This window comes from Oncorhynchus mykiss, chromosome Y (genome assembly GCF_013265735.2).
Source record: "Oncorhynchus mykiss isolate Arlee chromosome Y, USDA_OmykA_1.1, whole genome shotgun sequence".
NCBI classification, from domain to species: domain Eukaryota; kingdom Metazoa; phylum Chordata; class Actinopteri; order Salmoniformes; family Salmonidae; genus Oncorhynchus; species Oncorhynchus mykiss.
This window is the reverse complement of record NC_048593.1, coordinates 17,584,747-17,598,153: the sequence shown is the minus strand read 5'-3', so window position 1 is coordinate 17,598,153 and position 13,407 is coordinate 17,584,747. Positions and strand designations below refer to the sequence as shown.

General features: G+C 42.8%; 1 protein-coding gene across 1 annotated transcript in view; it reads left to right on the top strand.

Annotated features, from left to right (window-relative positions):
* The first annotated feature begins 602 nt into the window (after positions 1-602).
* The window catches only part of LOC110509737 (matrix metalloproteinase-17), an 80,463-nt gene continuing 67,658 nt past the window's right edge, over positions 603-13,407 (top strand). Inside the window, exon 1 of the mRNA XM_021590813.2 lies at positions 603-1,185. Within this exon, the coding sequence (XP_021446488.1) occupies positions 994-1,185 (192 nt within the window). The 5' untranslated portion in view covers positions 603-993. The remainder of the gene's footprint in view (positions 1,186-13,407) is intronic.

The window sequence follows — 13,407 nt, the reverse complement described above, 5'->3', positions numbered from 1 at the left end:
TGAGACAGCGCGAACATGTTCTCTACAGTTTACACTCTGCCCAGTGCCCAGGCTTTCACCTCACCTTCTGTACAACGTGAGAGAAACCTGGAGCCGAGGCTTCCTTCGTAGAGATACTTATATGTCATATGTTGTTTCCATGTAAGCTAGTCCACTGTAGGCTTGCATCACATAGGCCAAGTAGGCTACACACAAGTTTTTGCAACATCACCTGGTCTTATAACCTATTGGTGTATCTATATCAACTTTCTTGGTAGGTAAGCCTTTGAACTATGGTAGCATCATGTGTAGGTCTATACGTTAATTTGGCTAATGATGAATTGATAGGCCAACGGGCTACCTTTCACCCTGCGAAACAATACTTTTTTCATTTGAACAAAATGCAGAGATGGCATCTCTGTTGCGCATGTATAGGCCTATCTGATGTGCACACTGTTGTGCCTGCAACTCTGAAACCGAGGGTCTAAATATTAAAAAGATGTCACAAATGTAATACTATGCACATTCTAAGTGGACTGAATAATGCGCCTTTTGTATCGCCTCCTCCCATTCTGCAACTGGCTAAATTCCTCTCCACTCTCTCATCGTGCGTCTGTCTCAGTCTCTGACACACCGCGCAGGGAGCACAAGCCTATCTTCGTTTGCTTGTGTTACAGAGGGAATATTTAACGGGTTAATTTTCTTTGCCTCATGGGCATATTGGATATTCTGAAATAAATGCAGACTCTTATGCCGAAAGTAGAAGTTATATTTCTTTGTAAATACTGGTAACCGTTGGCGTAATTGGGTGGTCCACCAAGGAACAGCAATATGACTGAGATGGTTTTTCAGGACGCGGATCTTGGTGAAAACGAACTGTTTAATGTTTTTAGAGGTATTTTCGGCTCTATGTGATATGTGTTTCATGTGTTTACGCGCAACAGTGAGGTAGAATTCTCGTCCAAATTGGACCGCTTATCAGAGGGATCCGGAGCTGGGTGATTTATTTGGTGAATGCGGCGGCCAGGGTCGGTGTCTGAGCGCTGCTGGAGCAGCGAGTGGCGGGGCATGATTTCTCAAATGTTTCAGTTCGCGCGGCGCATTTGGATTATTTCTCCAGAGATGCTCCTGCTTCCCATGTTTTGGTTTTTATCTCAGGCTCTTGCAGCACCATCTCTGACGGCCGAACAGATGGATATGGGGGTGGTAAGTGCCTATATTCTTCCGACACTTTACACTGAATATTTGAACATAGGCTACTGCAGTGGATACATTTTTCTTGGTTAAATAGGCTACGTATAACTAAACTTTTATCCACATAGGCCGACAATAGGCTGTTGAAATAGGTTACCTCATATTAGTTCATTATCAGCATATCAAGACGATGCCAACTGTGGTGTGTGATAGTAGTGTAACTCCTGCGCATTCAGTGAACATTGAGAAATCATATAGGTTGCTTTTTATTGTAGCCTTATGGCTTCAGTCGTTTAGAAACAGAAGATAAAAGGCGGAGTGAATCATTGGGAGTGAGTATTGTTTCTGTGCCCTGTAGTCTCCCAGGTGCATTTGCCTAATATATGAAGTTACATTTTCAGTGAAATCAGTCTGACTTTCAGTAAATATTTTAATGGTAGGCTATCCATAATTATTTATTTGGACATCGGTCATGGGCTACTCTGCCATGTGAGCGACTGCTCCGTCCAACCTGGTCTCAGAGCATTAAGTATTATTCTGTATGAAAATCCGAGACACTCCATCTAGTATGATATGTTACGTTTCGTACAAGCTTGTATGAGAGAAAATATCTCTGCATGATCCTCGATATCACTGTGCAGACCGTGTCAATATGTTGTCAGTCTTGTATAACATTGTATTTACCCTGATTTATCATTTTTCACATGCACAATATGATGTAGGCAACAATTCCCATGAAATATTACACACACCGCGGCCACTTTACACGCATGGCACAGAACGATGAAGGAACGCTTTGAACTGTTTGTAAATGCAAATCAGAATCATGGCCGTCATTGCCCGCGGGTGGAGAGGTGAGAGAGGAAGAAATTGAAGAACGGTTGAAGAAATGCTACCAAAATGTAAGCAGATTTAAAACGCAATGTCGCTCAAGAGTGTAGGCTAATTGCCCTGTAGGCTATGGAGCTCATGGAGAAGTAACCCCTGAAGGCATGTTTCACTTTGAAATGGCATTTCTGAGTGCCTCAATATTTCTGCTCGCCACAGGAGTCCCGGGGTGATGGTGATGCGATGGCAAGGATGCTCACTCCTCTCAGCGAGTAGACAAAAATTGCTGCTTAAATAATCAGAGAGGTCATTTACACTTTACACAATCATCCAAGCATTAAATTAGTTGAAAGTCGAGAAATTCTATAAATGATCCTCATTTATCCCTTAAAGAAGTTCTCCAACACCATTTAATTTAGACAGTACCATCAGAGTAAAATAGTTAGTTTTTTATGCAGGCTTGCATTCAAGAACCATTCTATAGAGAAGATTAGTGTCCCTAAAATACTTTTGTACAGTATTACAGTCATCTGTAAAATGAACTGCCCCTACCTTACCCTCCCCACCCAAACTCTCAACACACAATATGCAGATCTTCCTCCCTATGTTTTCAAAGTTCATTCTCTAGCATGAAGGCTGCGAGGGTAGGGGGCAGAAGACGATCTTGTCTCACAGCTTGGCCCATAAACAAGGGTCACACAAATGCTTTTTCATGTGCTGACCTCTACATGGCCCCCCTGGAGCGAGTGGTGTAGGTGCTGTAAGCGTGCACATTTAACGAAGCTGCATCATGTCTCTGTGGAGCTGACACATTCAACACAGTGGACACTCTTATTGCCCGGGTGTTACTGTGTGGGCTAGGGCCTGTCTGGCACCATTACTGGGATGTGTCTGTAAAGACGATGGCCAGCTTAGCTGGGTAATAAGTTGGCCAATAACTGAACCTTATTAATGTGGCACAGCAAGGAGGCAGAAGGCTTAGGCGGGATCGTTCTGCACTAGTGGTGCGCAGGTCAGCTGTTTGTTCACCCGCACCCGCCCACAAATGCTAATAAACCATCTGCAACCACCCGACTAGGCCTATTTTATCTGGTTGAAATACTATCAGCTTTTATGATGCTGATAAAGATAGCACCTCTATAGACGGTATCTCACTGCACATTCGCATTCTCTCAAGATGTTGGAAGAAAGAAATCATATTTCTCCACTCTTGGTGGTGTATCATTTTGCTGCACGAAATGCTTAATTCTGCAGGGGTTAATGTTAAGGCTATGTGAGACGTTAACTTACAGTCAGTGTCCAGATGTCAGTTTCCATTTAACCCATCTGAACAGTAGGCTACTGTTCAGTAGGCCTATTTGAAGTCCCCTTCTTGTGACTGTCGAATTTGTATAGCGCTTCACAATCATCACACATCGTCTTTAGCACTGCAACAAATATTTCCCAAACAGGACTTTTCTGACCCTCCCTTCTCTTTATTTTCAGCTCTACATTTTGCAGCTTTTCTGTATTTGAGTTAACCGCTGACATTGTTATTTCTGCCTCTGTGGATGGATGTTAGCTTTTTCTGCCCATTCCCAAAAGCATTTGGCTATTGGCGTGTAGGCTATATGGCGCGTGTACAGTTAGGCTCTAAAGTTTAGGCTTGCGCACCAATACCAGATTGGTGCGTAAGAAAAACCTCAATGTAGCCCATAGATATAAATTGTTTTTTCTTTATTTAACCCGCCCGCCAACCACCCGCTCTTCATCCACACAATATTTATTGACCCTAAACCTGGCCGCCCCATGGATATAACCGCGGGGACTGCGGGTTATGAGTCAACCGGCGCATCATTAATCTGCACAATCAGCCCATCCACAACACAGGCTTTACAGCAGAGATGTGATCAGATGATTACAGAGACGATTCAACGCGTGTGCTGGTGCATGTCGGTGTGTACTGGTGCAAGTTGTGTGGGTGTGCATTTGGGTGTGTCCGGCTCAGCTGGGCAGGCTCAGGTGCGTAGAAGTTACCGCTGCAGGGGGGGCATTGGTCAATACTCAGACAGACAGATGTAAAGACTTCTATCCCCTGGAGTGCCACCCCATCTCACGCCCTTCTGCAGCCGGCTGGGATTAAAGTAAGGTTTACGTGGGGCAGGTGAGTGTGTTGCTCACTGATTAGGGTGGGAGGCCATTTCCCCTACTCAGCAGGACCATGTCGGAGACTGCTATTCACCAGGGGCTTGGGATAAGCCCCCTTCCAGACAGCCCACCAGAGACACACTAGACACTGTCTCGATGTCTGGGTTATTGTCATTGTACATCACATGCAAAGTCCGATTGGCAATTTTGTAACATTCTAGGAATTGGGATCAAATGGACACATGCGAGCTATAACCAGCACAATATGCTTTCTGCTCATCATGTCATTTTTCCCCTGTGGATTTCAGTCTGCTGATACTGAGAGCCCTAACTCCCCAGTGGACAACTCTCTCAGCTCTCAAGCATCTCTTTAGCTGTCATATAGACCAGTTGAGGAAGCACTGAGATGGTGTTTTAACCAGCTAGCAAATCACTCCTGTAGAGGACGTGTAGTTGCAGTAGAGAGAAAACAGCATGTTGTGCAAAACTAGAGTTATTATCAGTATAGTATTGCAATAACGTTAAAGTTCTCTGGCTAGTGTGAGCAAACTGACTAGAAGGTAAGATGCTAACATTAAACGGAGCCTGACCTCAGCAGTAACAAAAGACAACTAAGTTCTCATCATAACTTTGCTTTACAAGAGAGTACTAGCGAGACAGACAGTGGTGAGGCTGAGGCAGGCTGCGATGCATGCAGGAGTAGACAGAGGAGACAAAGAGAGAGAGGAAGCAAGCAGAGAAAGAGGATAGGACAGAGGTTCCCAAACTTGGTGTCGGAGCCCCATGTGGGGTCCCCTGAAATAATCTGCACTAATTTTATCAAACGAATCAAGAACTTAAAAAGAAAAATAAGATATGTTTCAATATGAATACCTCCCAGAGGCCTACCTTCCATATAGGCCGACATTAAAATGCAATCAAACTGCAAACCATACAGTTGTAAAAATGTTAGATGTCTTAGTTTATATCGGTGGTTGTTTGTCTTAACTCGATTGCCTACTGGAGTTTATGGTTTGCCCACTTCTTTTTGCCACTACAACACTGGTTATTATCACACCCTAAATGTAGGCACAATGCTTATAAGAAACCGTGTGAAATGATTCCGGCTGAAATGTGTGTAGATACGATGTGCTACTGTTTGAGTCCCCCATTCTTTTTGGTGTCTGGCAGGATGGTATCGATCTTACCAGCCCGTCTATATCCTAAAGCGGAGAATCTCATTTTGCTGTAATTTCTTTAATGAGAGCACCATCTGGTCCCATCTCCAGTGGAGTGGAGGCGAGAAGAGCATACCCCCCACACATACCCTTGAATTCGCACCACACAGTCCAGTTGTGTCACTTCCTCTCAGCTCACTCTGTCCCACCTATAGCATTTCTCCTCTGGAACTCTGTAGATAGGATGCATTCCTTCACCGACCCCAGGCTGCTCCAATTACACAGAGAGGCGTCGGGAACAGGTAAATGAAAGAGAGTGGGATTGATCGACGGGGAAAGGGAAATGGGTAGGAGTTAGTGTAGCTCTGAAAGGAGAAATCAAACAGAGAGGCACAAAAGAGGCGCACACCAAACAAAAAAAAGCTAGCGCACCACTTAGACAAGTGGCAAACATGAAATCAATACCCTCTCTGCGGCTGGGATGGAACTGTCTCTTTGGGCTAATGCTCTGGGGAGAGATTTGCACCTGTGGAGAGGAGAGAGGATACATTTTTACTTAATTGTCCTCGTCAGCTGTAGTCGTGACTCAGTTGTGTCTGAGTTATGGTATGTTACTATGGGCTCTATCCAATCCGTATCGTGGAAGTTAAGCATTACAGCATAATTGAAATTTAAAGGAAATGTTAGCGGAGACTGCATTCATGGTAAACGCTGCATTTGTCGGTGCAATCGGAAAATACCTTTCCATCGGTTAAATCATACAGATTTGAGTAGAGCCCTAGATAAAAGGGACGTGGGATATTAATAATAATGGTATGTCTTCTCTTTCACACACTCCCCTGGTTCCTAGTCCATTTTTAGCACGCCTGTCCTACTTTCAGTTGGCACTTTGGACGCCTGTGACCATGCGTCCATTGCACGGCATGGTTGGGACAGATTCCGGGCAAGGAGATTATTTCAGGAACAATGTCTAGGGAGAGGAGGCCGCAGTGCAGGAGAGAATATATTACTGTACAGAGAAGGAGGGATACCCAGCTAACAACAAACGTTCCCACAGCTTTCTCTTAAGAGTCTCATTAGGTTATTACCTAATATTGTCATAGGAATGTTCCAGTGATGTGCAAGGACTGTTTCCAAGAGACCATTGACCTTATTATCAAACATAATTTATCCAGAACTTGGTTGCCATGTTCTCCAAATATAATATATTCATGTTCTAGACACGTATCATGGGAACGTTGCAAAAGCACCGTATCCAGTTTTCTGTGGGATAGGAGAATATTCCATCAACATCCCACCAAACATACACAGAACGCGGTTGCTATGTTCTCAGGACATAATATATTCATGTTCTAGACACGTTTCATGGGAACATTGCAAGAACATTTGTGTCCCAAAAATCTTCCTTACACATTATTACACATTCATGTTGCTTTGCCAATCAAGGCCCTGATTGGTGAATCACTTATCCATTCATAGCTCTTTGTCTGTTAGCCAGGTTAAGGATGCTCACTCACGCAGTTATTTTAACATACAATGTTTTCAACGTACTTATTTGGCATACAGTACCAATCAAATGTTTGAACACACCTACTCATTCCAGGGTTTTTCTATATTTGTATTATCTTCTATATTGTAGAATAATAGTGAGACATCAAAACTATGAAATAACACATGTGGAATCATGTAGTAATCAAAAAAGTATTAAACAAAATATATTTTATATTTGAGATTCTTCAAAGTAGCCACCCTTTGCCTTGATGAGAGCTTTTCACACTCTGGGGCTGAGGTCGGGTGATTTTTCTTAGATTTTCGCCTTTATGATAGCCTATTGGAAACGAGCTAGCCTACAGCATGAATATCGTTAGCATGAAATAAGGCTTAAAAATATATGCATGTTGGCATGCCTGCTCCCGCTCCCTCTCGAGGGCGCCTGGCGGCCCATCATTAGGCACGTCTGTCACCATCGTTACGTGCATCAGCACTTCATGGGACTTACCTGGACTCTTTTACTTTATTGATTGCCTTCCCTATATCTGTCACTTCCTCAGTTTCTTCCCAGTGTCTGCATTAATGTTGTTTTGTTCCCCCTGTCCAGACGCTGTTCTTGTTTCGTTATAGGTCCATTTATCCATTAAATCTTCACTCCCTGTACTTGCTTCTCACCTGGTGTCTGTCCTCACATATATACAGTATTTGATAAACTACCAACCAGTAAGAATTCCGGCTCTCACAGACCTGTTAGTTTTTCTTTAAGAAGCCCTCCTGTTCTCCACTCATTACCTGTATTAACTGCACCTGTTTGAACTCGTTACCTGTATAAAAGACCCCTGTCCACACACTCAATCAAACAGACTCCAACCTCTCCACAATTGCCAAGAGCTGTGTAAGGACATCAGGGATAAAATTGTAGACCTGCACAAGGCTGGGATGGGCTACAGGACAATAGGCAAGCAGCTTGGTGAGAAGGCAACAACTGTTGGCGCAATTATTAGAAAATGGAAGAAGTCCATGCAAAATCTCACCTTGTGGGGCATCAATGATCATGAGGAAGGTGAGGGATCAGCCCAGAACTACACGACAGGACCTGGTCAATGACCTGAAGAGAGCTGGGACCACAGTCTCAAAGAAAATCATTGGTAACACACTACACTGGCAGCGCACGCAAGGTCCCCCTGCTCAAGCCAGCACAAGTTTGCCAGTGACCATCTGGATGATACAGAGGAGGAATGGGAGAAGGTCATGTGGTCTGATCAGACAAAAATACAGCTTTTTGTCTAAACTCCACTCGCCGTGTTTGGAGGAATAAGAAGGATGGGTACAACCCCAAGAACACCATCCCAACCGTGAGGCATGGAGGTGGAAACATCATTCTTTGGGGATGCTTTTCTGCAAAGGGGACAGGACGACTGCACCGTATTGAGGGGAGGATGGATGGGGCCATGTATCACCAGATCTTGGCCAACAAGATCTCCTTCCTTCGTAAGAGCATTGAAGATGGGTCGTGGCTGGGTCTTCCAGCATGACAACGACCCAAAACATCATACAATGTGATTTTCTGGATTTTCTTTCTCTCACAGTTGAAGTGTACCTATGATAAAAAATTACAGACCTCTACATGCTTTGTAAGTAGGAAAACCTGCAAAATCGGCAGTGTATCAAATACTTGTTCTCCCCACTGTATATATAAAACATGCCTGTAGAGATATGCTTCTAAAAGTAATATACAGGTTATGTGAAAAAGTACTGTAAAACTGTAATATTATTGCAATATTTGAAGAGAGTAAATCGTTAAATTACCACTGTAATACATTATTGTGCCTTCGGAAAGTATTCACACAACTTTACTTTTTACTAATTTTATTGTGTTACAGGATAGAATTTAAATGGATCGAATTGTCATTTTTTTGTCAACGATCTAGACAAAATATTCTGTAATGTCAAAGTAGAAGAACAATGTGAACATTTAAAAAAAATGTATGGAAAATAAAACAATAATATACACTACATGACCAAAAGTATGTGGACACCTGCTCGTTGAACATCTCATTCTTAAACCATGGGCATTAATATGGAGTTGATCCCTCCTTTGCCGCTATAACAGCCTCCAATCTTGTGGGAAGGCTTTCCACTAGATGTTGGAACATTGCAGCAGGGACTTGCATCCATTCAACCGCAAGAGCATTAGTGAGGTCGGGCACTGATGTTGGGTGATGAGGCCTGGCTCGCAGTCTGCGTTCCAATTCATCCCAAAGGTGTGCGATTGCGTTGAGGTCAGGGTGGTCCCGTTCTGTGAGCTTGTGTGGCCTACCACTTCGCGGCTGAGCCGTTGTTGCTCCTAGACCTTACCACTTCACAATAACAGCACTTAGAGTTGACCGGGGCAGCTCTAGCAGGGCAGAAATTTGACGAACTCTTTCATTTATGTTAGTATATTTATCTAAGCCATTAAACTTTGTAACTGTTTTAAAGTCACCATTGGCCTCATGGTGAAATCCCTGAGCGGTTTCCTTCCTCTCCGGCAACTGAGTTAGGAAGGGTGCCTATATCTTTGTAGTGACTGGGTGTATTGATACCCCATCCAAAGTGTAATTAATAACTCCACCATGCTCAATGTCTGCTTTAAAAAAAAAAGTTTTAAATGTACTAATAGGTACAGTACCCTTCTTTGCAAACCATTGGAAAACCTCTTTGATCTCTGGTTGAATCTGCATAAAATTCACTGGTCGACTGAGGCACCGTACAGATAATTGTATGTCTGGGGTACAGAGATGAGGTAGTCATTTAAAAATCATGATAAACACCATTATTGCGTACAGAGGGAGTCCATGTAACTTATTATGTGACTTGTTAAGCAAATATTTATTCCTGAACTTATTTATGCTTGCTATAACAAAAGGGTTGAATACTTGACTCAGACATTTCAGCTTTCCGTTTTTTTATTAATTGTGACACGTTTCAAGAAGCGAGCCGTATGTTCCGTATGTCACTACATCACAGGAGATGCATTTGAACGTTTTTTGTTTTTTTATTAAAATGCGTTTTTGGGGGGCAGAAATGCCTTCTGGAACATGTGAACTTGTATGTGCCTTAATAACAAACTTGTATGCCAACTGTAAATATGAATAAAATTGTTAAATTACAAGCCTAGTTGGTTTAGCCACGCTAGCCATGATTGGTCTAGATAATGTCTGGACTGGACATGCCGAAAGATGAGTTCATATTGATCTGTCATGTAGAATGCTTCTGTCTATAACATGAGCTGCTCAGCATGTGTAGTTAATCCTTTCTACTGCTACTTTTTTTTTAAAGATATCATGAAGAAGTAAACTACTGCTCTCAACATTGCCTCTCTGAAGTTATCAGGCGCTATCGACAGAGATCAGTGGGAAAAAGTTGTGATCGACTATTTTCTGGAGGACGGTTTTGCCATTCTGACTCAGAAAATGAATCTGACAATGAGGAAATCCCTGATGTAGGTAAAACCATTTTCATTGAACCAGACATTGTACAGTTGTGGCCAAAAGTTTTGAGAATGACACAAATATTAATTTTCACAAAGTCTGCTGCCTCAGTTTGTATGATGGCAATTTGCATATACTCCAGAATGTTATGAAGAGTGATCAGATGAATTGCAATTAATTGCAAAGTCCCTCTTTGCCATGCAAATGAACTGAATCCCCCCCAAAAAAATGTCCACTGCATTTCAGCCCTGCCACAAAAGGACCCACTGACATCATGTCAGTGATTCTCTCGTTAACACAGGTGTGAGTGTTGATGAGGACAAGGCTGGAGGTCCCTCTGTCATGCTGATTGAGTTCGAATAACAGACTGGAAGCTTCAAAAGAAGGGTGGTGCTTGGAATCATTGTTCTTCCTCTGTCAAACATGGTTACATGCAAGGAAACACATGCCGTCATCATTGTTATGCACAAAATGGCTTCACAGACAGGAATATTGCTGCCAGTAAGATTGTACCTAAATCAACCATTTATCATGTCATCAAGAACTTCAAGGAGAGTGGTTCAATTGTTGTGAAGAAGGCTTCAGGGTGCCCAAGACAGTCCAGCAAGCGCCAGGACCGTCTCCTAAAGTTGATTCAGCTGCGGGATCGGGGCACCACCAGTACAGAGCTTGCTCAGGAATGGCAGCAGGCAGGTGTGAGTGCATCTACACGCACAGTGAGGTGAACACTTTTGGAGGATGGCCTGGTGTCAAGAAGGGCAGCAAGGAAGCCACTTCTCTCCAGGAAAAACATCATGGACAGACTGATATTCTGCAAAAGGTACAGGGTTTGGACTGCTGATGACTGGAGTAAAGTCATTTTCTCTGATTAATCCCCTTTCCGATTGTTTGGGGCATCCGGTAAAAAAGCTTGTCCAGAGAAGACAAGGTGAGCACTACCATCAGTCCTGCGTTACGCCAACAGTAAAGCATTCTGAGACCATTCATGTGTGGGGTTGCTTCTCAGTCAAGGGAGTGGGCTCACTCACAATTTTGCCCAAGAACACAGCCATGAATAAAGAATGGTACCAACACATCCTCTGACAGCAACTTCTCCCAACCATCCAGGAACAGTTTGGTGACGAACAATGCCTTTTCCAGCATGATGGAGCACCTTGCCATAAGGCAAAAGTGATAACTAAGTGGCTCCGGGAACAAAACATCGATATTTTGTGTTGATGGCCAGGAAACTCCCCAGACCTTAATCCCATTGAGAACTTGTGGTCAATCCTCAAGAGGCAGGTGATGATAATTTTAAATGTAACTTCTTTTCGAAAGTTATTCTTGAAAAGGAAGAAGCTAACAAATTAGCAACATCATCCTCTTCGACAACACCTGCTGCAGCCTCTGCAAACTAGCCTACAACAAAAGATGGCTAGCTAGACCGTGGGAAAACTACTGCTCTCTATTGCACAGTGACCTTTTGGCCTTCGAGAAGGCAGAAGTTTCCATATGTTTTTGTTTAAACGGTCCCACCCATTACAAGTCAATGTAATTGGTTGATTCCACTGTCAGTCCAAAATGTTGCCCTAATTGTTATGCTCGTCATTGGAAGGAATAGACCAAGGTGCAGCGTGGTAGGTGCACATCTTTCTTTTATTGATGACACCGAAAGAAAAAAAACGAAAAGCACAGTTCGGTGGGGCTGGAAAGCAACAGTACAAAAACAAGATCCCACAAACTAAGGTGGAAAAAAGGCTGCCTAAGTATGATCCCCAATCAAAGACGACGATAGACAGCTACCTCTGATTGGGAACCATACCCGGCCAACAAAGAAATAGACAACATAGATTGCCCACCCTAGTCACACCCTGACCTAACCAAATAGAGAATTAAAAGATCTCTAAGGTCAGGGTGTGTTGAACAGTTGAATGGCAGATACCTTCTATCAAGCTTCTGGTGGCCTAGCCAATTGCTGACTTAGCTAGCTATAATTATCTCCCCAAAGACCACCAAAGAAAAATCATGATTGGATATTTTTTTCTCTTCAGTGTTAACAGGCCAACTGCACCACTCGCGTCGCGTGAGCGAGCGTTGCAAAATAAATGTAGAAATCTATATTATTCAATTATTGTGCCCACATTGCTTGCGCGCGCCAACGAGCGTCTGCGTTGCCAAGGGCTAAAATAGAAGTCAGTTCTATTTGTGATGCAGATCACGCTGCAAGTCCCGCCTCTCCCATCGCCTCATTGGTTATAGAAGCAGGTACCCACGTGCCAGCTCCTTATTGGTTATACCCACGTGGGTGACTGAAAGACGAACGAGATCAGTGGCGGTAATGCACTTAATTTATGAAAGTTGCCAATCACAATATAAAGTCAAGAGAAGAAAAAGCCCGGATGGAGGAGATATGACTAGAAACAATTCAGTTGGCCGTTTTATGTGTGAATTAATTGGTGGAGTAGAGTACCTTGTGCATTTCAGGTAAAATAATAACTCAATGTTTATATCCCAGGACAAATTAGCTAACAACAGCAAGCTAGCTAAATAGGACAAACTAGCTAGCAAGTGCAAGCTAGCTAGCTTAATTGCCATAAATGTTTAATGCTTTTTGACCTGTCCCCAAATTAATATAGTTAGTTGGTTCAGAGTTTGTTTTGATATTTTAACCTGCGTGTCGTGATCGCGTTTGATGTGGGGGGACAAAATACATTTATGCATGATGGCGCACGCACGCGCGCAGCCGGTTTGGGATCCATATTAATCCTTTCTCTTTTCAAAAACTGAAGAGATTAAATCAGAACATAATTGAAATTAATAATATTATTATTATTATTTTATATATCCTTAGCCTTACTCTGAAAGCATAGAAGGCCCTCATTGTTCCCAACTGTGTTTGGGTTAGTTAAAATGTGTAGAGTGGCTCTATTTTCCTTCAGCATGCATTTATTCTGAATGTCTAAAGAATCCATATGTTGATGTGAAATATGAACACAGAAATACTGGACATTTTGAACACTTATTATGGTGAAAATTTGACTAAATTACAGTCATGGGCTTGAATGTGGACTCTCCGTTTCTGGTCTTGGCATAGCCGCGGGAAGTAGGAGTGCTGAGGGTTCTACAGCACCCCTGAAAAATAAAAACAAAAATAAAAAAAGCTACATAATTTTTTTTTT